The 27,735-nt window shown below is 41.5% G+C and overlaps 1 protein-coding gene across 1 annotated transcript in view; it reads left to right on the forward strand.

Moving 5' to 3' along the window:
- Positions 1–26,957, forward strand: part of LOC124596390 (ATPase H(+)-transporting accessory protein 2) — a 77,345-nt gene extending 50,388 nt beyond the window's left edge. The window contains exons 4-8 of the mRNA XM_047135515.1: positions 8,122–8,256; positions 8,779–8,961; positions 12,423–12,491; positions 19,259–19,385; positions 26,468–26,957. Coding sequence (XP_046991471.1) covers positions 8,122–8,256; positions 8,779–8,961; positions 12,423–12,491; positions 19,259–19,385; positions 26,468–26,547 — 594 coding nt within the window. The 3' untranslated portion in view covers positions 26,548–26,957. The remainder of the gene's footprint in view (positions 1–8,121; positions 8,257–8,778; positions 8,962–12,422; positions 12,492–19,258; positions 19,386–26,467) is intronic.
- The last annotated feature ends 778 nt before the right edge of the window (positions 26,958–27,735 follow it).

Consider the following 27,735-nt stretch of genomic DNA (forward strand, 5'->3'; position numbering starts at 1 on the left):
CAGCAGTTGAGCGCCCTTAAACCCTACCAAAAAAAAAAAAAAAAATTTGTGCGTTGGTTCAATACTTGGCCCCTAGGATTTAAAGTTCATATGTTTGTGGCATTTCCTTTAATTGAACACTAATGGTTCAGGGTCACCTTCAGTGCAGTTATTATTCTCATGACAGAATGGAAATTCACCTTAAAGGGGGATAAAAATAACTGTGTGCATATCACACACATTCGACTACCTGGGTAGCATGAAGTGCACCCCTTAGCCACTGAAGGGGACCTTGCTGCTCTCAACTCTGGTTAAAGTGTAGAAAAGTGAAACCTACTTTGTCATAGATCTTTCAAAGTTTTTGGTTCAGGCCCTTCCCTTCACTCCACTCAGAATCAGGAGATAGTTACGAGGAAGGTGCTGAGATTGTAATTCGTCAAAATTCCGTGAGTATTAGCTGGTATTCTCAACATTCCCTGCCAATCAATGGAATGGTCAAAGTATATCTTCAGAGCCCAGATATTAGGAAATGTTTGTTCAAAGTGTGCCACAAACACCTGCTGGTCGTACTCGCTTTCCCCTCAGTGCCTGTTCGTGTAGAACCTTCAGTATAGTGAATGAGTCCCCTAAAAGCCTACTTACTGCAGCCACAAGGTGATTCTGCTTATCCCTTGCTGCAGACTATCTTTTTGTGCATTTCTCCCCCTGACAGAGAATATGGCAGGATTCCCAACAAGTAAAGTATCGTGCATTGGCTGAGCTTCACTTGGAGGCAGTACTGCAAATTTGTTGTTAAGTGGGGATGAGCATAGTACCCTGATTTCTTCATGGCCCATGGACCTACCACTGACACATCGCGCAGTCAGAGTTAAATGGGGTGATAGGCCCTGTATTACCTGCAAAGGAGACAATGTTAGCAAAACGATAGTACTCGGGTACCTTCGATATCTTTGTTATGTACCTTTGAAAAATATATATAGCTCTCCTACCACATTCATTCTCAACAACTTCCATTTACTTGACCATGTTGTTGTTGTGGTCTTCAGTCCTGAGACTGGTTTGATGCAGCTCTCCATGCTACTGTCCTGTGCGAGCTTCGTCATCTCCCAGTACCTACTGCAACCTACATCCTTCTGAATCTGTTTAGTGTATTCATCTCTTGATCTCCCTCTGATTTTTACCCTCAACGCTGCCCTCCAATACTAAATTGGTGATCCCTTGATGCCTTAGAATATGCCCTACCAACTGATCCCTTCTTCTAGTCAAGTTGTGCCACTTATTTCTCTTCTGTCCAATTCTATTCAGTACCTCCTCATTAGTTACATGATCTACCCATCCAATCGTCAGCATTCTTCTGTAGTGCCACATTTCGAAAGCTTCTATTCTCTCCTTGTCTAAACTAATTATTGTCCACGTTTCACTTCCATACATGGCTACACTCCATACAAATACTTTCAGAATAGACTTCCTGACACTTAAATCTATACTCGATGTGAACAAATTTCTCTTCTTCAGAAAAGCTTTCCTTGCCATTGCCAGTCTACATTTTACATCCTACATCATTAGTTATTTTGCTCCCCAAATAGCAAAACTAATTTACTACTTTAAGTGTCTCATTTCCTAATCTAATTCCCTCAGCATCACCTGACTTAATTCGACTACATTCCATTAGCCTCATTTTGCTTTTGTTGATGTTCCTTTGATATCCTCCTTTAAAGACACTGTCCATTCCGTTCAACTGCTCTTCCAAGTCCTTTGCTGTCTCTGACAGAATTACAATGTCATCGGCTAACCTCAAAGTTATTATTCCTTCTCCATGGATTGTAATTCCTACTTCAAATTTTTCTTTTGTTTCCCTTACTGCTTGGTCAGTATACAGATTGAATAACATCGGGGATGGGCTACAACCCTGTCTCACTCCCTTACCAACCACTGCTTCCCTTTCATGGCCCTCGACTCTTGTAACTGCCATCTGGTTTCTGTACAAATTGTAAATAGCCTTTTGCTCCCTGTATTTTACCCCTGCCACCTTCAGAATTTGAAAGAGAGTATTCCAGTCAACATTGTCAAAAGCGTTCTCGAAGTCTACAAATGCTAGAAACGCGAGTTTGCCTTTCCTTAACCTATCTTCTTAGATAAGTCGTAGGGTCAGTATTGTCTCACATGTTCCAGCATTTCTACTGAATCCAAACTTATCTTCCCCAAGGTCGGCTGCTATCAGTTTCTCCATTCCTCTGTTAGGAATACGTGTTAGTATTTTTACAGCCGTGACAGTTCGGTAATTTTCACATCTGTCAACCACTGGTATTTTTGGGATTGGAATTATTATATCCTTCTTGAAGTCTGAGGGTATATCGCCTGAATAAAATGTTCTCAGTTTTCCAGCTGCGTCAATTCGAATAAAATCCTCAAGCTTTCGATGGCCATCTCCACCATCGTCGTCAGTTCACTGATTGCCGGGCCTGTTACTGTCTCTCGCTTATATAGGCATGATGACATCATCAGCAGCTAATCAGATTGATCCAATGTGGCGTGCATGTGAGTCGACCCGGGCAGCTAGCGGAGCTATTGCCCGTGGCAGCTCCAGTGACGGCAGGTGGCACCAGGGGCAGGTGCCACGTTTGAAACTGCCGCTCCCACGTCGCGCATCTGACTCTGCTTTCTTTCGATGTTCAACGCCCTTCCCCATGCCCTGCTGACTGTGTATCCCTGGTCTCTGTTGAAATTGTTATTTAAGCGAATCTCGGCCACTTCCTTTATAACAGTCTCAATATGTAGACGCATGAGCCAACACTTCTGTATTTTCGAACTGTATTTTATGTCCGTTTTCTAGGCATTCCTCTGCTATGGCCAACTTGTCAAGCTCCCTTTGTTTTATATGGCACTTATGCTCAGCACAACGCTCTGCTACCGTGCGAATTGTCTGTGCAATGTACATGCTGCCACATTCACAGGGTACACCATACACACCGTACACTCGAAGAGCAATGTCGTCTTTAAAAGGGCGCAACATATCTTGTATCTTGGGGGCCCAGAGAACAGTTGTTAATCTTTACAACCAAGAACTGGACGACGGTTCTATATCAGCACTGAGTAAAGGCCTCAACTTTTCTCCAGCTCCACGACGTCTGCCAATATTGGATATAATTAGTGGAATAGAACAGTGCATTAGGAATCTTTCGCGCAATGCAGCTGAGGACGCCAGGCTAACTACCAGCCATATCCTGGCAAAAGCTAAGCCACCAAAATTTAATATTAGCCAGGAGGAACGACGTTGCTTACGGTTATTACGTGAGGATGAAGAGTTGGTTGTCTTGCCAGCTGACAAAGGGAATACCACCATGGTTCTGAACTCTGCAGACTACCACCTGAAGATGCTACATTTATTAGAAGACCCCACGTACCACAATCTTAGTTGTGATCCCACACAGGCCATTGTCAGAAAGACAGGGAAGTTATTGAAGGATTCTGACTTACCAGATGAAGTGGTGAAGAAATTAACGACTCGTGCCACCAGACCTCCCAGGCTTTATGGATTACCAAAGAAACACAAGGAAAGTGTTCCACTGAGGCCCATTGTTAGTGCAATCATTTCGCCCACATACAGATTTGCTAAACATCTGGCAGGATTATTAGCACCAAAATTGGGACATTGCGAACACCATGCTGTCAACTCGCAGAAATTTGTTGAGACACTCAAGAGAATGAAGATAGGCCCAAACGACCTAATGGTTAGCCTGGATGTTGTCACTTTTTATGATGGTGCCAAGACAAGATACACTGGATCTTTTGGCCCAACATTTTCCATCTGTAATCGTTAAGTTGTTCCGTCATGTCCTAACGTCAATGTACTTTTTGTACTGCGATGAATATTATGAGATGACTGACGGCACAGCCATTGGATCACCACCGTCTCCAGCACTTGCAAATTTCTTCATGGGGCACTTTGAGGAGCAGGCTCCATAAACTGCAACATTACGGCCATCTTGCTTTCTATGATACGTTGATGACACCTTCCTGATATGCCCACATGGTGAAGATACACTACAGCAGTTCGTCGATCATATGAATGGTGTCCATACCAACATTAAATTTACTGTCGAGATTGAGAAGCATGGCAAGCTACCATTCTTGAATGTTTTGGTTGAGTGGAAGGCAGGAGGCCAGCTTGGTCATTCAGTGTACCGGAAACCCACACACACTGATCAGTACTTGAACACCAATAGTTTCCACCACCCTGTACACAAGGAAGCTGTCCTGAACACGTTGGTTCATAGAGCCAAGATTATCTCTGACGACGACCACCTACAGTCTGAATTGCAGAACTTAAAACATGTTTTCGGGGAAAATGGATACAGCAAAAGAGACATCACAAACGCTTTCAAGGGCCGCCGATGAGACACCTGTTGATTCCGTAGAAGAGGCCAAATGGACTATATTCCTGCCATACTGTGGAGCAACTAGCAGTAAGCTAGGACGTCTGCTGCAGAAACATGGGCTAAGACCAGTGTTCTGGCCCGCCCCCAAGATAAGAGATATGTTGTGCCCTGTTAAAGATGACATTGCTCTTCAAGTGTATGGTGTACCCTGTGAATGTGGCAGCATGTACATTGGACACACAATTTGCACAGTTGCGGAGTGTTGTACTGAGCACAAGCGCCATATAAAACAAAGGGAGCTTGACAAGTCGGCCATCGCGGAGCATTGCCTAGAAAACAGACATAAAATACAGTTCGAAAATACAAAAGTGTTGGCTCATGCGTCTACATATTGGGACTCCGTTAGAAAGGAAGTGGCAGAGATTTGCTTAAACGACAATAATTCCAACAGAGACCTGGGATACCCACTCAGCAGGGCATGGGGACAGGCGTTGGACATCGAAAGAAAGCAGAGACAGATGCGTGACATGGGAGCAGCAGTTTAACGTGGCACCTACCCCTGGCGCCACCTGACATCACCAGTGCTGCCACGGGCAATAGCTCCGCTAGCTGCCTGGGTCGACTTACACACGCATGCCACATTGGATTGATCTGATTGGCTGCTGATGTCATGATGCCTATATAAGCGAGAGACTATAACAGCCCCGGCAGTTAGTGAACTCCTGACGATGATGGTGGAGATGGCCATCGAGAACTCGAGGATTTTATTCGAATTGATGCGGCTGGAAAACTGAGAACGTATTATTCATGTATGCCATCGCGAAAGACTCAGAAGACATAGGGTATAACGCCTGTCTCATACATCTTGCTCACTAGATGGTACAGTTTTGTTAGGCCTGGCTTTCCCAAGGCTGTCAGCAGTTCTAATGGAATGTTGTCTACTCCCGGAGCCTTGTTACTTTGGTCTTTCAGTGCTCTGTCAAATTCTTCACGCAGTATCATATCTCCCATTTCATCTTCATCAACATTATCTTCCTTTTTCTATAATATTGTCCTCAAGAACGTCACCCTTGTATAGACCCTCTATATACTCCTTCCACCTTTTTGCTTTCCCTTCTTTGCTTAGTACTGGGTTTCCATCTGAGCTCTTGATATTCATGCAAGTGGTTCTCTTTTCTCCAAAGGTCTCTTTTAATTTTCCTGTAGGCAGTATCTATCTTACCCCTCATGAGATAAGCCTCTACATCCTTACATTTGTCCTCTAACCATCCCTGCTTAGCCATTTTGCACTTCCTGTCAATCTCGTTTTTGAGACGTTTGTATTCCTTTTTGCCTGCTTCATTTACTGCATTTTTATATTTTCTCCTTTCATCAATTAAATTCAGTATCTCTTCTGTTACCCAAGGATTTCTATTAGTCCTCGTCTTTTTACCTACTTGATTCTCTGCTACCTTTACGGTTTCATCTCTCAAAGCTACCCATTTCTTTCCCCCATTCTTATCAATCGTTCCCTAATGCTCTCCCTGAAGCTCTCTACAACCTCTGGTTCTTTCAATTTATCCAGGTCCCATCTCCTCCAATTCCCACCTTTTTACAGTTTCTTCAGTTCTAATCTACAGTTCATAACCAATAGATTGTGGTCAGAGTCCACATGTGCCCCTGGAAACGTCTTAAAATTTAAAACCTGGTACCTAAATCTCTGGCTTACCATTAATCTGTCTGATACCTTCTAGTATCTCCAGGCTTCTTCCATGTATACAACCTTCTTTTATGATTCTTGAACCAAGTGTTAGCTATGATTAAGTTATGCTCTGTGCAAAATTCTACCAGGCAGCTTCCTCTTTCATTCCTTACTCTTATTCCATATTCACCTACTTCGTTTCCTTCTCTTCCCTTTCCTACTATAGAGTTCCAGTCACCCATGACTATTAAATTTTCGTCTCCCTTCACTACCGAAATAATTTCTTTTATCTCATCATACATTTCATCAATCTCTTCATCTGCGGAGCTAGTTCGCATATAAACTTTTACTACTGTGGTAGGCGTGGGCTTCGTATCTGTCTTGGCCACAATAATGCGTTCACTGTGCTGTTTGTAGTAGCTTAACTACATTCCTATTTTCCTATTCATTATTAAACCTAGTCCTGCATTACCCCTATTTGATTTTGTATTTATAACTCTGTATTCACCTGACCAGAAGTCTTGTTCCTCCTGCCACTGAACTTCACTAATTCCCACTATATCTAACTTTAACCTATCCATTTCCCTTTTTGAATTTTCTAACCTACCTGCCTGATTATGGGATCTGATATTCCACACTCCGATCCGTAGAATACCAGTTTTCTTTCTCCTAATAACAATCTCTTGACCATAATCAAGGATTTTCAGTTGTATCCAAACAGCAATTAACTCGTCCCTTCCCGGAGAACAACATTATCGTTGGGACTGCATTGTAACTACTACAGTGCTCTTTAAAAAATAATAGTAAATAACTTTAAACTAAGATTACTGGCTATATCTTAATTTTTGGATCCATTATGTTAAGAAGAATAAAATTTCATTTTAAGAACTGAAGCTTTACCACTCAGAGTAATTGTGTTACGACAAAAGTAAGAACTTTGTGTAACAAATTCAAAAGTAGCAGATCATTTTGACAAATGCAGAAAATGTACACAGCTGCGGAATGCAGATGCTGAATATAATATAATGTAATGTGATGTGACAGCTATAATATTTACAGAACACAATATTATGCCACAGGAGTTGACTTAAGAGCTATATTTACATTGCAATCATGAACTTGTGTACATTTCCATAGAACAAACAGTGGAAAATATATGGAAGTACTACATTCCAATTAATGGGGAACATTCTTACAGACCAGATATTACAGATACTGCAAAACTTCGGAGAGCGCACATCTGTTGCTCATAACCATCAATTTATGAGGAAACAGATTACATGCTCAAAAGTTTCTAAAAAGTCACAAAAAGGTATATTTAATCATGTACACATGTACATTGAACACATGTACACACGTACAGGGAACAATTGTCTGAATGAGGATACTACTGCCAAAATTTTTGGCATGTGTAAATGTTTGTTGGAGCTGGTGTGTAGTAACAATTAGGTTTTTTGTTTTTTTTACACGTTTTGACAGTAAAAAATACAGTGTATTGTGACACATAGAAGATTTTTGATATATTCAATTGAAAATAATGGGGAAGCACACTTTGTTTGTTCAAAAAAAGTTAAAATTGAGAATTTCGAAGTGAATTTACCCGACATGCGGTCCCACTTTTAAATTAAGAAAAAAAACCATAAAGTTAGCTTGCATACATACACAAGAATACAAAAAGCACATATTTAGCATTTATCTGATTTAGTGAAAGCTACTAGCGTGGCAGAGATGAGCACTGTAGTGCCAGTTTATCCTATTAAAAACAGCAGAAATAGTGGAGCGCAATACAGAACCTCATCCACATGAGGTGGTTAACAATCTGCCTTTTTAAAATCGACAGGGAAAGTCCTATGCAGTAAAATTTCTTTCTTTCAATTTTTTTTATTGGCTTGAAGATCTGTTCTTTCTTAAACAAATGTAAAATAAGTCTACAAATAGCATGACAGCTCTACATCAAGAATTGGAAGCTTTTCCTTATTTTTGTTTGTCAGAGAAACCCATCCAAACTGTGACAGCCATGTCGTTAATTTTTCATTCCTGATTTTTAAAAAGTTCATATAATAAATATTATTTTTGTTTTAGGTGAGCACTGCTTCTGATGAAGAAACTGATCTGTTGAATCCAACTGACTTTCCTGTTACATATCTTGATGATAGCAACACTGAAGATGTGGAATTTCTCAGACAGCTTCATCTGCTGAATAATTTGGGTGAAAAGGTGAGAAACATTAAGTATTAACGTAACTGGTAACTGTAAATCATTTAAGAAAGATGGTCGTGTGTTACAAGAATATTGAATTTTCTTAAAAACTATATACTTATATAATGTTGGAAAGATGTTCTTAAACAATGGCTGGGCAAGAACATGTGTGGATCTCTCAGAAATTGTGTGTAAATGAGTGTGTGTTCCATCTGTAATGTATCATGAATTGACTAGGTGGCCAGATATTACTGAAAGAATTTAGACTGTAGAAAGGTATTGCACTTTGATCTATTTACAGTCAGTAATGAATACTGGATATGAGGGGGAAAGGACCTGTAACCTGACATACAGCCACTTAGTTTGAAAATGAGTCTTCTTAGACTGAAAGAAAGTAATCTTGTATATAATTAATTGAATCATTTCTATTAATTAGCTAGAGAATTGTCAAATAAATAAAAAGCTAATGAATTCAAAAGTTACAATAGTAATCAGAACATATCAGAAATCTGTACTAAATACTAGTTTCATAATATGCAGGAATACGTAGAAAATGATCTGAGAGATGGGTTGCCAGACCTGTATTGGATTGTGTTCTCCGGACTTCATCCTGTCATTGATTTGCATGGAGAAGACTCTCCTGCAGCTGACGAGGCAAAGCAGCTACTTAGAGATGCAATAATTCATTTGAAAAAAGGATTTATTAACTCATATGATGGTCAGGTAAGGCTGAAACTAGAAGGTTTGACATGTTTCTTCTCACATAGTAATCTATCCAGATGATTAAAATTTTGAGCAGTTAGTATCTAATTGTATCCTCAGAATTTTGAGCAGAAACATTCATGGTATACAACCTCCATAACTCCTTACTTCCTGTCACATATTTAACAGATCCTTCCCTTTTCTACGCAGCATTTGAAGTCTGTTATTTATCATGAAAGGGTTAGAACAGCATAAGAAAAACAAAAACTATGAAATGACGCTAAGTTAAAATTTTTATAGTTCATTGGCAAAATGGAAAAAAAATGAATGTATGAAAGAAATCACATTTATGAGCATGGATAAGTATCGCACATGAGTACTGAAGTCGGTATTATATGCTCTGCAGTGAGCATTTTGTCAGATGAAGGAAAAGTTTTGGACACAAGAAGTGTAGACCTTGAAAGAAATTTTCCAGTCTCAAAGTTTTCTGGCACCAGTAGTTTTATAAATAGCTGAAAAAGCTTAAAAGCCAAAATAATTGGTGCAAAAAGAAAATATTTAACCAGCGTGAACTGTTAGCAGAGTTTTCAGTGTGGCCTGCAAGTGGCTTATAATGGGTATGTTGTGAAATGGGTTTTCAGATAGGGCTTTCATCACTGCCTAAATAAAAACTGCTTAATACTGGTTAAATCTCTTACTTACCACAACAGTAAAGTTCATTCAGTTTGATATTTGGCTGAGACGAACAGCGTTTTTGCAAAAAAATATAATTTTAATAAATATGAGCTTTTAAGGAAAACCTAATTGTTTTTTATTATGGTTAATAAGAATCAGATAGTCTGGATAACTATACCTCCTGTGTGTTCATATTTATTCTCCCTTTCTCATTTATTTCCTTTCTTTTTTAATATCATTGATATGGATGATGCTTATATACATTTTCTCTGAAAAATACTGTAGTGTGAACGATCTACATAAATGATTAATAAAGTCAAGCTCCTTTATAAAAATAGAAATGTAGAAGCTGCACACGTGTATAGTTTTTGATAGTTTGCAATCTACTTGGATGACATGATTTAAGTGTTCACTATGGTTCTGTTCACTCATGTGATGTCATCAGTGATAGCACTGGCCTGCTGACGTCTGTGGGATTGCCCTCTGCTGCCAAACATGGCAACAAATGTCAACACAAGCCCTCCATATGAGAACTAGATCCTTCCAGTGTCACACTGGGCACTACTAACATTTAGCAGTGAAAGCATTCCCACCATCAAATTAACCTGTGATTACAGCAATGACTTTGGCTTTGGTGATCATCCAGCTTGATGCACCATCCCTCTGCATAGATATAACAATGTGTGCTTGATACCTACTTTATTACTGATAGTTTAGCAAATTTCACTATCGTATAGCCAATCAGAAGTTTGACATGTCAAATTTGAACCCTCAACCCCCTTTTCCAAGTGACATTACCACCATTTCTCAATTGAATGTGCCAGAATCCCCAAACTAATAAAGTACAAAGTGATATGTATTTAATGACATCTCAAAAATTATGCTCTTGTTTATAACAACAGTTTGTTACAAAGTTGTTAAATTATTCGGAACATGACAAAAATATTGATAACGGTGAAGTCGAAGAACAGTCTGCCTTAACTAACAGATACCAATTGAGAATATCCACATAAGTAGTTTTCTGTTGTTCCTGTGACATCATAGACAGTGTCCCAGCAAGTCTTCCTCTGTGGCACACACCATATTTCCAAGCCAGGAACCGATGACATGGAATAAATTCTCAAGCATCAGGTGTTGATATGGTGTTTAATGCTATCGTGGCTTGCAGATACACTGCGTCCATCCGTCTCGTGATACAATATTATGACAAGGGAAGTTGTTACTCACCATATAGCAGAGATGCTGAGTCACAGATAGGCACCACAAAAAGACTGTCACAAAGTTTTCAGCCAGTAAGGCTTTCGTCAAAAATAGATCACACTTGCATGCACAAACACAACTCGCACACACAAGTGCAGTCTCGGGCAACTATAGCCACAGTGGTGGCTACAGATGCCTGAGATTGCAGTCGTGTGTGAGTTGAGTGTGTGGTAATTCGGAAGGCCTTTTGGCCAAAGGCTTACTCATTTAACAATCTTTTTGTTGTGCCTATGTGTGACACAGCATCTCTGCTGTATGGTGGGTAACAATCTATCCTTTCTATAATATTGAAATAAGATACCTTAATTCTAGCATACTATGTGATCACGTTAGTAACTCTACTTGTTCCCTCAGCACATGGGAATATTCGTATGTACACAGATTAAAAATACAGGTTTATCAAATAATTATGTGATAAAAGTTCTAAGTATTATGGAATGTTCCAGTGTATCTACACATTAGCATTTTGTGTCACAAGCCGTATGATCTATCAAAGTCTTTGGCCTGAACACAAGTTGTAAACAAATTTCTAGTGGTGAACATTTTCGCAACAGCTGTATATGAAGTGCTGCAGTTTAAAAGAAAAATGCCTTTCACATTGCACATTAATTTTTTATTTATTTGTGCACCCAAGTAAGATAAAACAAAGAGAACTAACATGCAGCATGCAGAAGGCAGTTTTCTTTTCAACTGCTGCAGTTTGCAAGGTGTAAACTTCACAGTGGTGCCACACATAGGTCCCAGGATTAGAAACTTTTCTAATTTTGAATGATCCAACTTAATATAATGAATTGAAGACATGTGCTGATTTTAAATTTGCACAGTCATGCTGTTTTACAAGACAGAATCTGTCAAACCTTTATCTGATCTGCTGTATTGAATCCTAGTAGTTCTGTTATTTTCTTTTCTCATAACATTTGTTATTTCCAGAGTTGACAAGAAACACATTTCACTCACTGGTGACACACTGTCTAAAAGATGAACTTTTAGCAGCATAAAGAAGTTCATTATATTTTCTAGATTCTGTAGCTAATGGAATGTGCCAATAGAATGTCGTCATGTATGTTTAGAGTTGACAGCGTCCTACATACAAAATTTTTGTTTTTTAAGGTTTTAATAGCTGTGCAGTGAATGAGCTTTTTCAAACTGTAGCTCCTCTTCTCTCACTGTCATTTACCTTTTCCTATGTCCCACTTTCTTTTTCATCCCTTAGCGTCCCTAATTGAAATTATAACCTCCTATTCAGTGATTTTCAGTTTCAAGATAAATAGGGCACATCAAAAAGACTGAATGTTCAACAACAAAACATTAAATAGTACCAGTCATACTTGTGATTTTTCTTTTTGTGTCTCTTGTTAATTTTGCGTTGTAAGACATTATAACTGTATTTATTCTGGAGTATCGCTTTTAACTGCCACTTTCTGAATTCAACTTTCATTGTAAAATACATTCTTAATTGATATTGAATTGCTGATCAGACCTACAAGACAATTCTATGTCTTGATACATACCAGCCATTAAATGAAATTGTGTGTGTTATGTTCCAGGTTATAGTAGCAGCATTAACAAGTGATGTTAGCCACACTAGGAGAGCCCGCCAGATAGCGGAACCAGCAGTAAGTCTATTGTAACCTCTCTTTGTCTCTCTCTCTTCCCCCCCTCCCCCTGCGGGTCCGGGTTTAGAATGGGCCCGAGGTATTCCTGCCTGTTGTAAGAGGCGAGTAAAAGGAGTCCCTCCCCCTCAAGGGGGTTGTTTGCGCCTGCGTCCGGAGACGGGCGGTTCCATGACTTACATTTGTGGTCATTTTGGTTTTTCACTTATTCTGGTTTCTTCCTTCTTTTGTTTGTTTCCTTTCTTTGTCCTTCTCCATCACTGTCTTCCTTACTTTTTACCTTGCCTTCTTCTCCTTGCCTCCTTGTCCACCCTATGGTCTCCGCCTCGGCATTTGAGACAGTCTGTCCTTTCTCTCCCTCTCTCCCTTTTCTCCCCCCCCCCCACCCCCCCCCCCCCCCCCCACCCCCCTAGTGCGTGCCTCAAGGCCAACCCAGGTGTTCGTGTTCACACATGTAGCCAGTGTCGGGGTAACGCATAATTCCCTGCCCTGGTTAGACAAGTAAGGCACGCACGTACCCCCTGGTAAAGGCCAAGCCCATGGAGGAGTGATTGTCTGAGCTGACACATTCCGACCATGCCGATTGGTCCCTCCGTCCGTTTCTCGGGAGGTGTGAGCTGAGGTGTAAACATTCACCTAAGGTGGGAGCGCCCTCTGAGAGGGTCCCCACAAGGAAGGAGAGTGCCATCGGAGATGCTGGCAATGATGGGGGATTCCTCCGCAGTGGATTTCTCTTCTTCTCTCTCGACTTCTGCCCAAAAATGGAAACTTGACCAGCCACCAGTGACAAAAGTACTACCGCCTGCCCCAAAGTTCCTCGTAGTTTCTAGGTCTGAGGACGGAAAGGATTTTTCATCTGTCAACCCTTTCATTATTCAGAAGGACGTAGATGCCATAGCCGGACCTGTCAAGTCTTGTACCAGGATGTGTAACGGTACCTTGTTGTTAGAAACTGAGAGTGCCTTTCAAGCACAAAAACTCCTTCGGGCCACACTCTGTACACGTTCCCTGTCTGGGTGGAGGCTCACCGCACTTTGAATTCGTCGCGTGGTGTGGTATATTCTAGATCACTCGACGGATTGATTGATGAGGAGATTCAGTCTTTCCTCGCTGAGCAGGGCGTGACGGCTGTCCATAGGCTCATGAAAAGGGTCAACAATGACCTTGTACCGACCCAGACACTTTTCTTGACCTTTGATAGTGTTCAGCTGCCGTCACGCATCAAAGCGGGCTATGAGGTTATTTCTGTTCGCCCCTATGTCCCGACACCTGTGCGCTGCTACCAGTGTCAGCATTTTAATCACACGCGCCAGTCTTGTTCTAATGTGGCTAAATACGTCACTTGTGGCAGGGACGCCCATGAGGGTGACTGTCCACCTCCATCTCCTCGTTGCGTGAACTGTCAGGGTGACCATGCAGCGTCCTCCCGTGACTGTCCCATCTACAAGGATGAACGCTCTTTACAGGAAACTCGGGTCAAAGAGAAAGTGTACACCTCGGCTGCTCGCAAGCTATTTGCTTGTAGAAAGCCCACACTGCTCCCAACGGGGAAATACAGTACTGTTCTCCCCTCTCATCGGCCTACCAGCGAGGTGTCGACACAGACATGCGATCTGACCTTTAGCACTACAGTCGTCCGTTCGGCCAGTGCTAAGATCACCCGGTCAACGTCTCCTCTTCCTCCCATCACCCCTAAGACACAAGCACCTTCATCAGCTTCTGCCAAGACTAAGACCCAGAAGTCAGGTGCACGGGTCTTCGAGAAGGAACCGTCCCATGAAGACTTCCTACGTACCCCGAACTCCCAGCAATCGACCAGTACTTCGACTGAACGACCTTCCAAAAAGGCTCATAGGAAGCAAAGTTCTCCTTCTCCGCCTAGGCGCGTTTCTTCTCCTGCGCCACCCAGCAGTTGCCGCCCCAGGCCGTCATCCGTTTCGCCTGGCCGCACCGCTGGTAGCTGAACATCTGGCCGTTCACCAGCGGAGGAAGCTCCCCCTCCTGGCCATCTTAACATGGTGGCCGATGAACCTATTGGAAAAAATGGACAATGACACTCCACCTATTGATAGCGCCAGCAGTGCTCGCTCTAAGCCAGGTCCTCAGCGGCCTTCAAGGTGACCCCTTCTTGCTTCTCCTTTTTCTTTTTCTTCTCACTATGGCACTTCTTCATTGGAATATTCGCAGCATTCTCTCCAACCGAGAGGACTTAAAGTTGCTGCTACACTTGCACTGTCAGCTTGTAATAGCTCTCCAGGATACGAAGCTACGCCCATGTCATCGAATTGACTTGGCACACTATGCCTCTGTGCGTTTTGACCTACACCCTGTGGCAGGTATTCCAGCTCATGGAGGGGTTATGTTGCTGGTCCAGGATGATATCTACTATGATCCCATCACATTGCACACCGATCTGCAGGCATTTGCCGTCCGAATTACTCTCCCCACTTTTATATTTTACGTTTGTACTATTTACACTCCATCGTTGTCTGCCGTTACTAGGGCAGACATGATGCAAATTGTTGCTCAGCTACCTGCACCATTTTTGTTGACTGGAGACTTCAATACCCACCATCCCCTTTGGGGCTCTCCAGCATCCTGCCCAAGAGGCTCCCTGTTAGCAGACCTTTACAACCACCTCAATCTTGTCTGCCTCAATACTGGTGTCCCTACTTTTCTTTCGGACACATCTCACACCTATTCCCATTTAGACCTCTCTATATGCACTACCCAACTTGCACGCCGGTTTGAGTGATACGCACTTTGATACGTATTCGAGCGATCATTTCCAGTATGTTATCCATCTCCTGCATCATACCCCATCTCCATGCTCAACTAGTTGGAACATCTCCAAAGCAGACTGGGGCCCTTCTCTTCCAGGGCGACATTTCAGGATCAAAACTTTGCAAGTTGCGATAGTCAGGTCGCACACCTCACGGAAGTCATTCTCACTGCTGCTGAATATTCCATCCCTCATACTACTTCTTCTCCACCTCACGTACCAGTCCCCTGGTGGACCGCAGCATGTAGAGATGCTTTAACTGCATCGACGTGCTTTATGCACCTTCAAGCGCCACCCTACGATGGCGAATTGTAGTAATTATAAACGATTACATGCGTAGTGTCATTGTGATATTAAAGAAAGCAAGAAAGCCAGCTGGGCTGCTTTCACAAGCTCCTTCAACAGTTTTACTCCCTCTTCTGTTGTCTGAGGTAGCCTGTGCCGGCTATCTGGCGCTAAGGTCCACTCACCAGTTTCTGGCTTGACGGTTGCGAATGACGTCCTTGTGGCCCCTGAGGATGTCTCCAATGTCTTCGGCCGATTTTTCGCAGAGGTTTCGAGCTCCACTCATTACCCCCCTGCCTTGCTCCCCCGAAAACAGGCAGAGGAGGCAAGACCACCTAACTTCTGCTCCTCGAATCATGAAGGTTATAATGCCCCATTCACCATGCGGGAACTCGAAAATGCACTTGCCCGGTCACGATCCTCCGCTCTGGGGCCTGATTCTATTCATATTCAGATGCTGAAGAACCTTTCTCCTGCGGGTAAAGGTTTTCTCCTTCGTACTTATAATCGCATCTGGATTGAGGGTCATGTTCCCACATGCTGGCGCGAATCTATTGTTGCCCCGATTCCTAAGCCGGGGAAGGACAAGCACTTGCCTTCTAGTTATCGACCCATTTCCCTTACCAGCTGTGTCTGTAAGGTGATGGAACGCATGGTTAACTCTAGTTTGGTTTGGCTGCTCGAATCTCGACGCCTACTTATCAATGTCCAATGTGGATTTCGTAGGCGCCGCTCTGCTGTTGACCATCCAGTTACCTTGTCAGCCTTCATTATGAATAACGTCTTGTGGAAGCGCCAGACAGTGGCTGTGTTCTTTGATTTGAGGAAGGCTTAAGACACCTGTTGGAGGGCGGGCATTCTCCGCACCATGCATACATGGGGCCTTCGCGGTCGCCTCCCTCTTTTTATTCTTGCATTTTTAATGGATCAACAGTTCAGGGTATGTGTGGGTTCTGTCCTGTTCGACGCCTTTCACCAGGAGAAAGGGGTGCCACAGGGCTCAGTTTTGAGCGTTGCTCTCTTCGCCATAGCAATCAATCCAGTAATGGATTACCTCCCAGCTGATGTATCAGGCTTCTTTTTCGTGGACAATTTTACCATCTACTGCAGTGCGCAGCGTACATGTTTCCTGGAGCCCTGCCTTCAGCGTTGTCTTGGCCGTCTTTATACACCTGGAGTGTCGCCAATGGCTTCTGTTTTTCTGCCAAGGAGACGGGCTGTATTAACTTCTGGCACTACAAAGAGTTTCTCCCACGGTCCTTACATCTCGGTCCCGTTACTCTCACATTTGTGGAGACAGCAAAATTTTTAGGTCTTACATTTGACAGGAAACTTAGCTGGCCTCCACATGTCTCTTATTTGGCTGCCCGTTGTACCCGTTCCCTAAATGTCCTCCGTGTTCTCAGCGGTATGTCATGGGGAGCAGATCGAACCGTCCTACTTCGCCTATATCGGTCGATCATCCGCTCAAAGCTGGATTATGGGAGCTTTGTATACTCCTCTGCACGGTTGTCCATCCGCTCAAAGCTGGATTATGGGAGCTTTGTATACTCCTCTGCACGGCCGTCCATCTTACGCCGCCTCAACTCTATACAACATCGGGGGTTACGTCTTGCTATCGGAGCTTTCTATACTAGTCCCGCCGAGAGTCTTCATGCTGAAGCCGGTGAATTGCCACTAACCTACCGGCGCGATATACTGCTTTGTCAGTATGCCTGTCGGCTATTATCAATGCCCGACCACCTGTCTTATGGTCCCTTTTTTTTGATGACTCTTTCGACTGTCAATACAGGTTGTATGTATCTGCCCTGCTACCCCCTGGAGTTCGCTTTCATCGCCTCCTTCAGCACCTTGATTTTTCACTCCCTGCAGCCTTTAGAGTGGGCGAGAGCCAAACGCCACCTTGGCTCCAGGCTCAGGTTTGCGTTCACCTTGACCTCAGCTCGCTCCCAAAGGAGGTTACCTCATCTTCGGTATACCGCTCGCGGTTTGTAGATGTTCTTTCGAAGTTCATGAATACAATCTTCATTTATACAGATGGCTCTAAGACCAATGACGGTGTCGGGTGTTCTTTTATTGTCGGGGCACACAGTTTCAAATACAGGCTCCATTGCCATTGTTCAGTCTTCACAGCTGAGCTATTTGCCCTCTATCAGGCTGTTCTTTACATCTGCCGCTGCTGACATTCTGCTTATGTCATCTGCTCTGATTCCCTGAGCGCCATCCAGGGCCTCAGTGATCTGTATCCGGTTCACCCGTTCGTGCACCGGATCCAACGCTCTCTTCAGCAGCTGTCAGACGATGGTTCTCCGGTTACCTTTATGTGGGTTCCTGGCCATGTCGGTGTCCCTGGGAACGAAGCTGCAGATGCCACGGCCAAGGCTGTGGTCCTCCAGCCTTGGGACAGCTTTTTGTTGTGTGCCTTCATCTGATGTTAGCAGGGTCATTTGTCAGCACATTTTATCGCTGTGGCAGGCCGATTGGTCTACACTTACTGAAAACAAGCTTCGGGCCTTGAAACCTCTCCCCATGGCTTGGACGACCTCTTCACGCTTTTGTCGACGGGAGGAGGTCGTTTTGGCCGGATTACGGATTGGACACTGCCGGTTCAGCCATCACCATCTGCTGACAGCTGCGGCGCCATTCTGCGCATGTGGGCAATTGCTGACCACACCACATTTTAACATCCTGTCCGAATTTTAATACACTGCGCATTGACCTTGGCTTGCCATGTACTCTATGACATTTTAGCGGATGACCCAGGAGCAGCTGCTCATGTTCTTCGTTTTATCCACTTGACAAACCTGTCTAAGGACATTTGATTATGCTGTTTTCTTTTAATCCCTTGCCTGTTAATGTGCCTTTTATAGTGTTGTCCTTTTTAGTTGCTGTTTTAACCTTGTGCCTCTCAGTGCATTCATAATTTAGTCTGGGCACTAATGACCACTGTGGTTGTGAGCCCTGAAACTACAAAAAAAAAAAAAATCTCTCTCTCTCTCTCTCTCTCTCTCTCTCTCTCTCTCTCTCTCTCTCGCGCGCGCATTCTACTGTTATTGCAAGGTAGTTGTTAACTTAATTTTTGTTAAGACTACTTAACCTATGAATGTGATAAACTAAGTTCAGTATTTGCTAAGTTCACTATTTGCTTGTAGTGCAGTCTGTTGAGAAATTTTTGTGTGGAGTAGATATGGAACTTTTAGATATGTTGTTTTAATTTGTGAGCCCTTGAAATCGCCGAATAGATGGTAAGTCTTCTGTGACTGCATACTTCTCTCTCTCTCTCTCTCTCTCTCTCTCTCTCTCTCTCTTTTTAAAAAAAGTCCACCATGCTATGGATGAGTAATAGGTAGCATATGCCATTTTTTTCTGCCTCCTGTATTTATGAAACTTGTCGTTTTTGGACTGTGATGATTAACAAACATTTTAAGAGGAATAAAGGAATTGTGAGGTAGTAGTCGGTACTCTTGCAGTAGTGAACACCAGTGACTTGCAAAAATAGTGTTAGGAAAATGACCAACTTGCCTGTATATTTGTTAAGTGCAAGTGAGTGAAACAATATATCCTCCTTCCTTTAACAATTCTGAATGAATATGAAAATTGTCAGACATATGTTATCTGCCCTGGATGTGCAACAATGCCTTCACATATCCCCAAATTGTTTTGACAAATGTGTGTTCACCTAATACATTCTTTTTGCTTGCAGGACCTGCCAGTCAATTGGACCAAGCCAAAGAATCTTTCTAAGGATTACTCAGAAAATTATCCAGTAATATTTAATATTATTCTGTGGTTCATGGTCGCATTTGTGTTCTCTTTGATTGCCATATCAAGTAAGTAATTTTTCAATATTTAGTTACTGTGAGTAAAATATTCATGATGAATAACGAGCTACTATGATTAAATTAAAAGACAAAATTACTGGCTCATGCTTACCTTCAAGAGGGGAAATTTTCAGTACTGTTGATAAGGCCACAAAAATTACAAAAAACTATCCTGACTTTTGGAAGTATCTGTTCCCTTTCTGTAGGTCTTTTTCTCTAAGTCAGAACAAATGGATCCCTCTATTGGTGAGGTTTGAGGAATCTGAACTTCCAGCTTTGTTTTCCCAAACCTATCCGTCTTTCCTCCTTGAGGTAGCAAGAAACAGTTCAGAAAACTAAGATAGTTTCATTTACTTGTATATGTGTCTTACTGGCAATATTAAAAATACTGGGCAGATTCCTATCCCACAAGTTTATTGTTTTCTAAAGTGAAATTTTATTCTGATAAAACTATTATCATTTACCGTGAAGTTGCTGTTTGAGCCATGTTTAAAATCTTGTATTATTATTGTGGTCTTAAACTCTTTACTTAACACAAGTTTCCTTTTTAACCTTCAAGTGGGTGCGCTTATGTATGAATTGTGCCAACCACAAGTAAAATTGTTTTGCGCTATTCCTTCATTTCACAGTTATCCTCTACTTATTCCTTCAGCTACACAGTGATAAATTGTGTTGTCATATGTCCAAGTGAGCAGCAGTAATAAATATATATTATAAAAGTGTACAGTGTGCGTGCTGCTAAAACTCGGAAATGAGTCCACTATGATCAAGGGAGTTATATGGTGTGGTAGGTAGCCCTCCATCCCCCATCCATGAAGAAGTTTCCCATTTCTGCCTGAAGGCTATACTTTAAGATATAAGGGCTGGGAAGTTTCACCTGCTAGAACATTCCAGGACATCAGAGAGCATTCCACAACTTTCCAGAATTTTCTGGAATGTTCCACAATGATCCAGAATGTTCTAGAATGATTAGGAATAGACTGGAACATTCAGGAAGTTTCCAGAATGTTCAGCAACATCCTGTAACATCTCGGATCATTGTGGAACATTCCAGAACACTCAGGAATGTTGTGGAATGTTCTTGAAGATTGTGTGCCATTTTAAGCCTTTTTGGTATGTTCCTGAATTCCCCACTGTTGGTGCTGCCCGTTAACCCAAAAACGATGGCTTCACAGCAAAAATATGAATAGAAAGCAACAACAAACTGGAAACAGATAATCAATGGTTATTACCATGTAGCACACTACTTTCCAAAACGTTCAAAGCACACATAAGCGTACAATACTGAAATTCAGCTAAATCTGTCAAATATGTCTGTAAGTATGTGAACAAAGACAGTGACATGGCAGTATTTCAAGTTTCCAAAGACAGTGAACAACAAAACAGAAACAGCAAGATCCTCACGTACCACATGGGAAGATACATAAACAGTAACGAAGCAATGTGGCGGATTTTCAGTTTTGCCATACACAACTGCAAACCAACTGTGAAACATCTAGCAGTACATTTGAAGAATGGATGGAGAGATTACTTCCCAAAAAGGACACCACCAGAAAAACTGCAAGCTTGCCAGAAAAATTGTAAGTGAACCATCTCAGAACACAACATTAATGGCTTTTTACCAACTGTGCCAAATTAATCCATTCACAAAAACATTACTACCTGTCGACGTCCCTACCTATTGTTTTGTGGAACACAATGAGAACATCCAGGAATCATGAAAACTGGGACACTAGGGCTGAGTATACACAGTACATCTGAAAACGCAAGACTGTTGACGATTACCTATGCCAGATGTATAGAGAAGTATGCCAACAGTTAGAACTACTGGGATATGATATCCACTGGAAATTAACACTATAAGAAGCCTCACTCATAACCTCAGCTGAACAGATGAGTCTTAGTTGCCATAAGTCTAACATGTAACCCATTGAATCGAAAGCAGCTATGGGAAGCCTTCAAAGAGAGTATGTGAGTGATGACATACTGTACCAAATCTGAGGAAGCTCATCCTGAACTAATCACCGAATTGAACGATGACTTCTTCCATGAAATACTCAGTTGCCTAGAAGTAAAATATTTAGCAGTAAGCACCAGAAGTTAGTACAACTTGGGATGCAAGCACTGTGAAAAATGCTACCAGTGTGCTAAACTTTGAAATGACCAAGGAAAAAAGCCACACCATCAACAAACTACTTCAATACATTGTTCACTACAAACAACTCCTCAGCGACAATCTAAAGGAAATCTACAATATACATGAACCAGATCGACGACAATACTGGTGGGATTATTTACTTGGATGCGCCAGGCAGCACTGGGGAAAACATTTCTAATTGATCTGTTGCTGTTGGAAATACACGCGAAACAACACGATGCACTTGCACTGGCGTCATCCAGCATTTCAGGCACTCTTATGGAAGGATGACAGTCTTCTGAGACAAGTGCACAAAGGTACATAAAAATCACTTGATGCCATGGGCAGAGCATTATAAGACTTCTGGGGAAACCCTGAAGTAATGGGAGGAGCTCTCCTCATACTATCCAGTGATTTTCGACAAATGCTTCCAGGTATCCCCAAGTCAACACCAGCGGTGAGATCAGTGCGTGCTTAAAAAAAAAGTCGTGTGTCTGGCCACACATACAAATACTGTGACTAACAAAAAATATGATTGTTGAACTATCGGAAGATGAAACAGCAGCACATTTTTCTCAACAACTTTTACAAATGGGTGAAGGCATACATCCTGGTGACCAGACAACCAGTGTCATTAAACTCAACAGTAATTTCTGCAACACAGCGACTGCTGAAAACAAACTCATCAAACAAATTTGTCCAAACATTCTTTTTCTTCTTCAGTAGCGTTTGTCACACGTGCTGATGGGGTCTGCTGTTTTGGCTCATTGTCGCCGCTTCTTTCGATTTTGTGCCTGTGGAATCAAAGATGGAGGCAAACTCATCACCAAAAGAAAGAAAGTAGCAGAGTGATAGAGGAAATATTCAGAGGAAGTTTGCAATGAGGAGTTTCCACATGCTCCAATTCCAGTGTTAACTCCGGGAGAGGGATCCATTGCACCAGTCACCAAGGATGAGGTTGTTGAAGCATTATGGAAAATGAAAAATGGAAAGGCAAAGTGGCCAGAAGATCTTGCTGCAGACTTGTGGAAATCAAAACACTGGGATTCAGCTGAATGGTTGACGGATTACTTTAATATCATTGAGGGGGGAAAGATTCCAACTGACTGGACATGTAGCACAACGGTTCCAATTTGGAAGCAGAAAGGAAGTCCAGCTGAATGTAACAACTACCGCCCAATATGCCTTGTCACACAGCATGAAAGTATTAGAACGCATCATTGATAATAGGATCCGACAAAATATTAGTCTCTCCATCAATCAATGTGGATTCGTGAAGGGCTGTGGGACAACAGATGCTATCCATGCAGCTCACCTGCTTATCGAAAAGCACTGTGAGAAGTAAAAACATCTACGCTTGGCCTTTCTTGACCTCAAAAAGGCCTTTGACCGAGTGCCACACGAGTTAATTTGGCTTGCTCTACTCCTGAAGAGCATGTTAGGTGGGTGAGGCTGCTGTGCCAGAACCCAAAGAGCCAGATACAGTCAGCTGCTGGACTATCTGACGACTTCCCTATATCTGTGAGAGCTCATCAGGTATCTGCTCTCACCGCTCCTATTTGTCACTGTCATGTCCTAACATTGTTCAGTTATACCAATCTGGACTGGCTGTTTGAAAGTGAAATTTAGGCAACTAAAAATAATATTGTCGACGATACCAACTTTAATATTAAAAAGAAAATTCCTGAAGAAGACAGAATACACAAATTGATCGACACGACGGTAAATGTTGAAGAAAGTGTGAACTTCGTTATAGAATTTCCAAACTCTTTGCAAGTACCGGGAATACCGTTACACTGTCTTCAACTTAAAATTGGATCTCCGATCATACTACTCAGAAATCTCAACTCATCAAAACTATGTAATGGAGCAAGGATGGTCATCAGTCAGTAATAAAATGAGCAAAGCCAAACTTACAACTGGAAAGTACAAGGGGGACACACTATTTATCCATAGAATACCACTGATATCTACTGAGCTGCCATTCCAATTTAAAGGACTCCAATTTCCAATCGATTTAGCCTACAGTTTTACAGTTAAAAGTACAAGCATGAACTTTAGAATATTGCGGCAGCAACTCCTGCTTATCCCACAGTTAACTATACGTAGTTTGCTCTCGTGTAGGAAATTCGAAAAATTTGTACATGTACACCCTGGACAACAAAATAAAAAATATTATTTATAAGCAAGTATTGTAAATAGTTAGAATATGTTTTCAATAAAAATTTTTAACTCTTGTACTTCAAAGTTTATCCTTCTAATCCAACTACCACACAATCTCATATAAACTCCCTGAGCAAACCAGGGTACCCCAGGTGGTATAAAATAAACAGTGAGCTATATGGGAGAAAGTCTGTGATTCATTCAAGAAAATGACTCTATGAGCTAGTAGCACAATCCCACAATGAGGCAGTTGTCTAAGAGATAAGGGGGAACAGTTTGCGGACAAGCACCATTGAAAAGAAGGGTAATCTACTAGTAAGATTGAGATGAAAAAGAAGTGTATGGATAATTATAAAAACAATGAGGGGTGGAAAGATAAAGGCGAATAAGAAATGGGTAGAAATAGTGAAATGGAGATAGACAATATAAGGATTAAGATGTGATGGTTTTACTGTTCTTCAAATAATTATGGAAGATGTATGTACCAGTATATGAAAACAGAGAACATATGTCCACTTAGAATGAAGAACATGAACACCTACAAGAGGAAGCAGGAGTGCTAGTAAGTTAAAAAGAGAAAGAAAGAGAAAGAGAGAGAGAGAGAGAGAGAGAGAGAGATAGATTTAAGTGGACAGAGCATGTAGAAAGAATGCCAAAAGCAAAAATAGTGAAGAATATATTCCTAGTCAAACCAGGAGAAAGAAGAGAAGTAGCTAGAGGAAAGCCTAGAAAACATAGGAGGAGATTTAAAGCGAATGCAGGACCAAAAATCTGAGGACAGAAGGTTAATCCAGTTTAGTACTAGAGGCCTGAATGCTTCATGGACTGTAGTGCTAAGAAGTAAATGAGAAAGGCCACAGCTTTGATCTTTTGCCAGATTAGTGATGGGAATCTAGTGTGTCCTCTGCAGCAGTATCCATAAGTGAACATAAATGTTATTGGTAATGGAAGACACTAAGATGAGTTGTGTATGGTAACTGTCTGCTTTATAGCAGAATATTTTTATTTTCAATGGAAGACTCATCTGTTTGCGGTGAAAGAAGTCAGCTGATGTGTGTGGGATGTCTCACTGGTTGCTTGCTCTTTGATGAAGTTGTGAAATGAAGCTAAAGTAGAAATCTGTTGGAGGAAAAAAAAGAATAAAATTGTTAAAAATGAGATGAGTTGGTAAGTGTGTATGATCTAATTAGAAACTTCGAAGGGTGAATGTCTAGAGTATTCCATTTATCTGATAACTATGTGCGTGAGGTCGTGTTTGCGGGCCAGTCGAATGGGTTACCCTTATCCCTGTTAATGCCGCACTATGCATCTTTTCAGCCAATATCATTCGGAAAGTGAAACAAACATAGCGAGTGTTGCAGTGTAGTCTGCAAATGCTACAATGGCAAGACAAAATTAATTCCACAATATGCGTTAGTTTATGATTAGTAGGTGTGTACAGTGTCTGCTCACGTTGTCCAGAGATTGTTTGAACTGGAGTGTCCAGGTGTTCAAATTCTGGATTGTAATGTAATTCACAAATTGGTGAATAAATTTTGTGAAATGGGAGGTGTTCATGACAAAAAGCATAAACAACAATGTGCAGTGCTCACAGAAGCTGATCTCAATGACATTGCATACTGCCTTGAAAATTCCCCTAAAAAGTCTTGTACACATCTTCCACAGCAAGCTCAAATTTCTTGCACCTCTGTAAAAAGACCTGCCAAGTTACTTGGGCTTTGTAACAGTAGTGCAAGAACTTAAATCTGGTGATCCCATGTGCAGGGTTAGATATTGCGAAGGAGTTTTGAAAGAAGTGCTTGATGGAAAAATGGATCCTTATCCCAGTCTGTTTTCAGTCAGTCGGTGCTTGGTTTCATTTACACCTATATTAATTCCATAAAACAATAGACATTGGAGCACCAATAGACCTATTGTGCTTAAAGGGGAACGCCTTCATGATTGGAAAATAATAGGCCCAATTTTTTTTTTTAAAGACACGGTTAACTGTGAAGGATATGTGTGAAACATTTTGGATCCATTTGTTACTGATCTGAGTGAAAGAGAGTAAAGCTGTGGGTTTTTTTTCAAAAGGATTTGACAAGGGCACATCAGGCCAATGTTCATCTGCATGCAATTCATTATGCATTCTGTGTCTCATTAGCAACAATGTCTGGCCCACTCAAAGTCCTGATCTAGCCCCAAGTGTTTTCTATGTGTGGAGAGCACTAAAGGATAGAGAGTACACATGAAATCTGCACACATTACAGGAACTCAAGGATAATATTTGTGGGTCAATTAAACCAGTTTGTCAATGAGAATTACATCATGTGATGAATAATTTCTTCAGTGGGTGATAGAAATGTGTTGGGAAACAATGGCAGCCAGTTTCAGCGTCTCCTTGTGGGACGTGGATGAGAACAAAATCTATTTTCATACATTTTGAGTTTAGTACTGCGGTAGTAGACTAGAAATACGCATCTGGTGTGTCAATGGTGTGTGGTGTGTCCACGGCTGCCATCCACTGCTCCGTGCATGTGATTGTCAGCTAAATGGAATTTCTTGCATCTTGTATGGTGTAGAAAGGGAAAGAGGAAATGGGAGTAGCTGGTAGGTAGTGAGATTTTGGTATGACTTCAGAAAATTGTAACTGTGGCAGATGTTTTAGTCTTTCCCTGTACCCCCAAATGGTGTACTAATTCACAATTTGTGTTTGCAGTTAGTTTCATTTTCTCAAGATATTATTATGTTTAATGTGCATTCAGTTTGTTAAATTTTTGCAATTCTCAAGAACCTGTTTGAATTTTTCCAGCTGCTATTTCTACTATGGACCCTGGACGTGATTCCATTATTTACAGAATGACGAGTAATCGTATGAAGAAAGACAATTAGGATATTTGTGTCATTCCATTTTCATAAAAATGTCATACAGTTAGCTATTGATAAAGGTGTTGGATTTATTACTGTTGTAATAGACGAGTGAATGGAATATGGGAGCGAAAAAAATTAGTTGTAAATATAATGTAGATTAAACAATTTGTTCTATGTGTAAAATATGTTACCAGTTTTGTATGCACAGTATCCACATGGAAACTGAATACCAGTATTGTTCATCATATATTGTTTGTGTACAGTGTTAAAATTTGTAATATATGCTTTTACTATTCTTTAAACTATTTATTTGTATAGTAAATTAAGATATAAGAGCTGTTCATCAAGATATTTGTATTTGATATGTAGTGTTGCGACTTACATGGGAAGAAAAGAATGAGAATAAAGTAAACAAACAAATCATAAGTAAAGAATTCATATCTCATTTGTTGTTGTTATTGCATCTTTAGGACAATCAACATCACGGTCATCAGTGCCTGGAGATTGACTGGATGAGACACATGGAGCTTGAGCACACAAAATGGGGATAGCCTAAAATACAGTGTGAGATCATATAAGCTCCCTCATACTCTTTTACATGACACAAACATAGACAATTCCTCTGAACGGTACAGTGGAGCAAGTGAGTCAAGGCAGACCACTAAAAACAGTTACATCAGATCTGAACAGCCACTAAGATAAGAGGCAAGTTCTAAAAAGAAGATTGGTGGATCATGAAAATAACTGAATGAGCCAGTCATCCTCTAACCTACTAAAAGCTTTGACCTAAAAGCTTAGGTGGAAGAAAAGACAAAACATAAAATTGTAAACATGTGCCACGTTCAGCTCATTATCACCTAAAATTGAGGGCGGGTTTGTCAGTAAACCAGCTTGTACTCTTTTGTCGTTACATAAAATACGATCACTTGAAATGTGGCGAACTGTAATCAGCACACCATATGCATCACAAGTAGGTGGTTCTTCGCATCTGAGAAGGAAGCCATTGGTCAGGATGCCGTGTCCTATTCGAAATCGCATTGAACAAAGTTCATGAATTCTAACTGACCAGGAGGTGTGCCACGTCCTCGGCCTCTTTTATTGATTGCAACTTATTTTCCATCACTCCCAGTCACTGTTCCTCCCAAAGACACATGACAGACCTTTGCAGCAATGACAGAGCAGTGTGCAGAGGGATAAGGCAGTCAGTTA

Source organism: Schistocerca americana, chromosome 2, assembly GCF_021461395.2.
Source record: "Schistocerca americana isolate TAMUIC-IGC-003095 chromosome 2, iqSchAmer2.1, whole genome shotgun sequence".
NCBI classification, from domain to species: domain Eukaryota; kingdom Metazoa; phylum Arthropoda; class Insecta; order Orthoptera; family Acrididae; genus Schistocerca; species Schistocerca americana.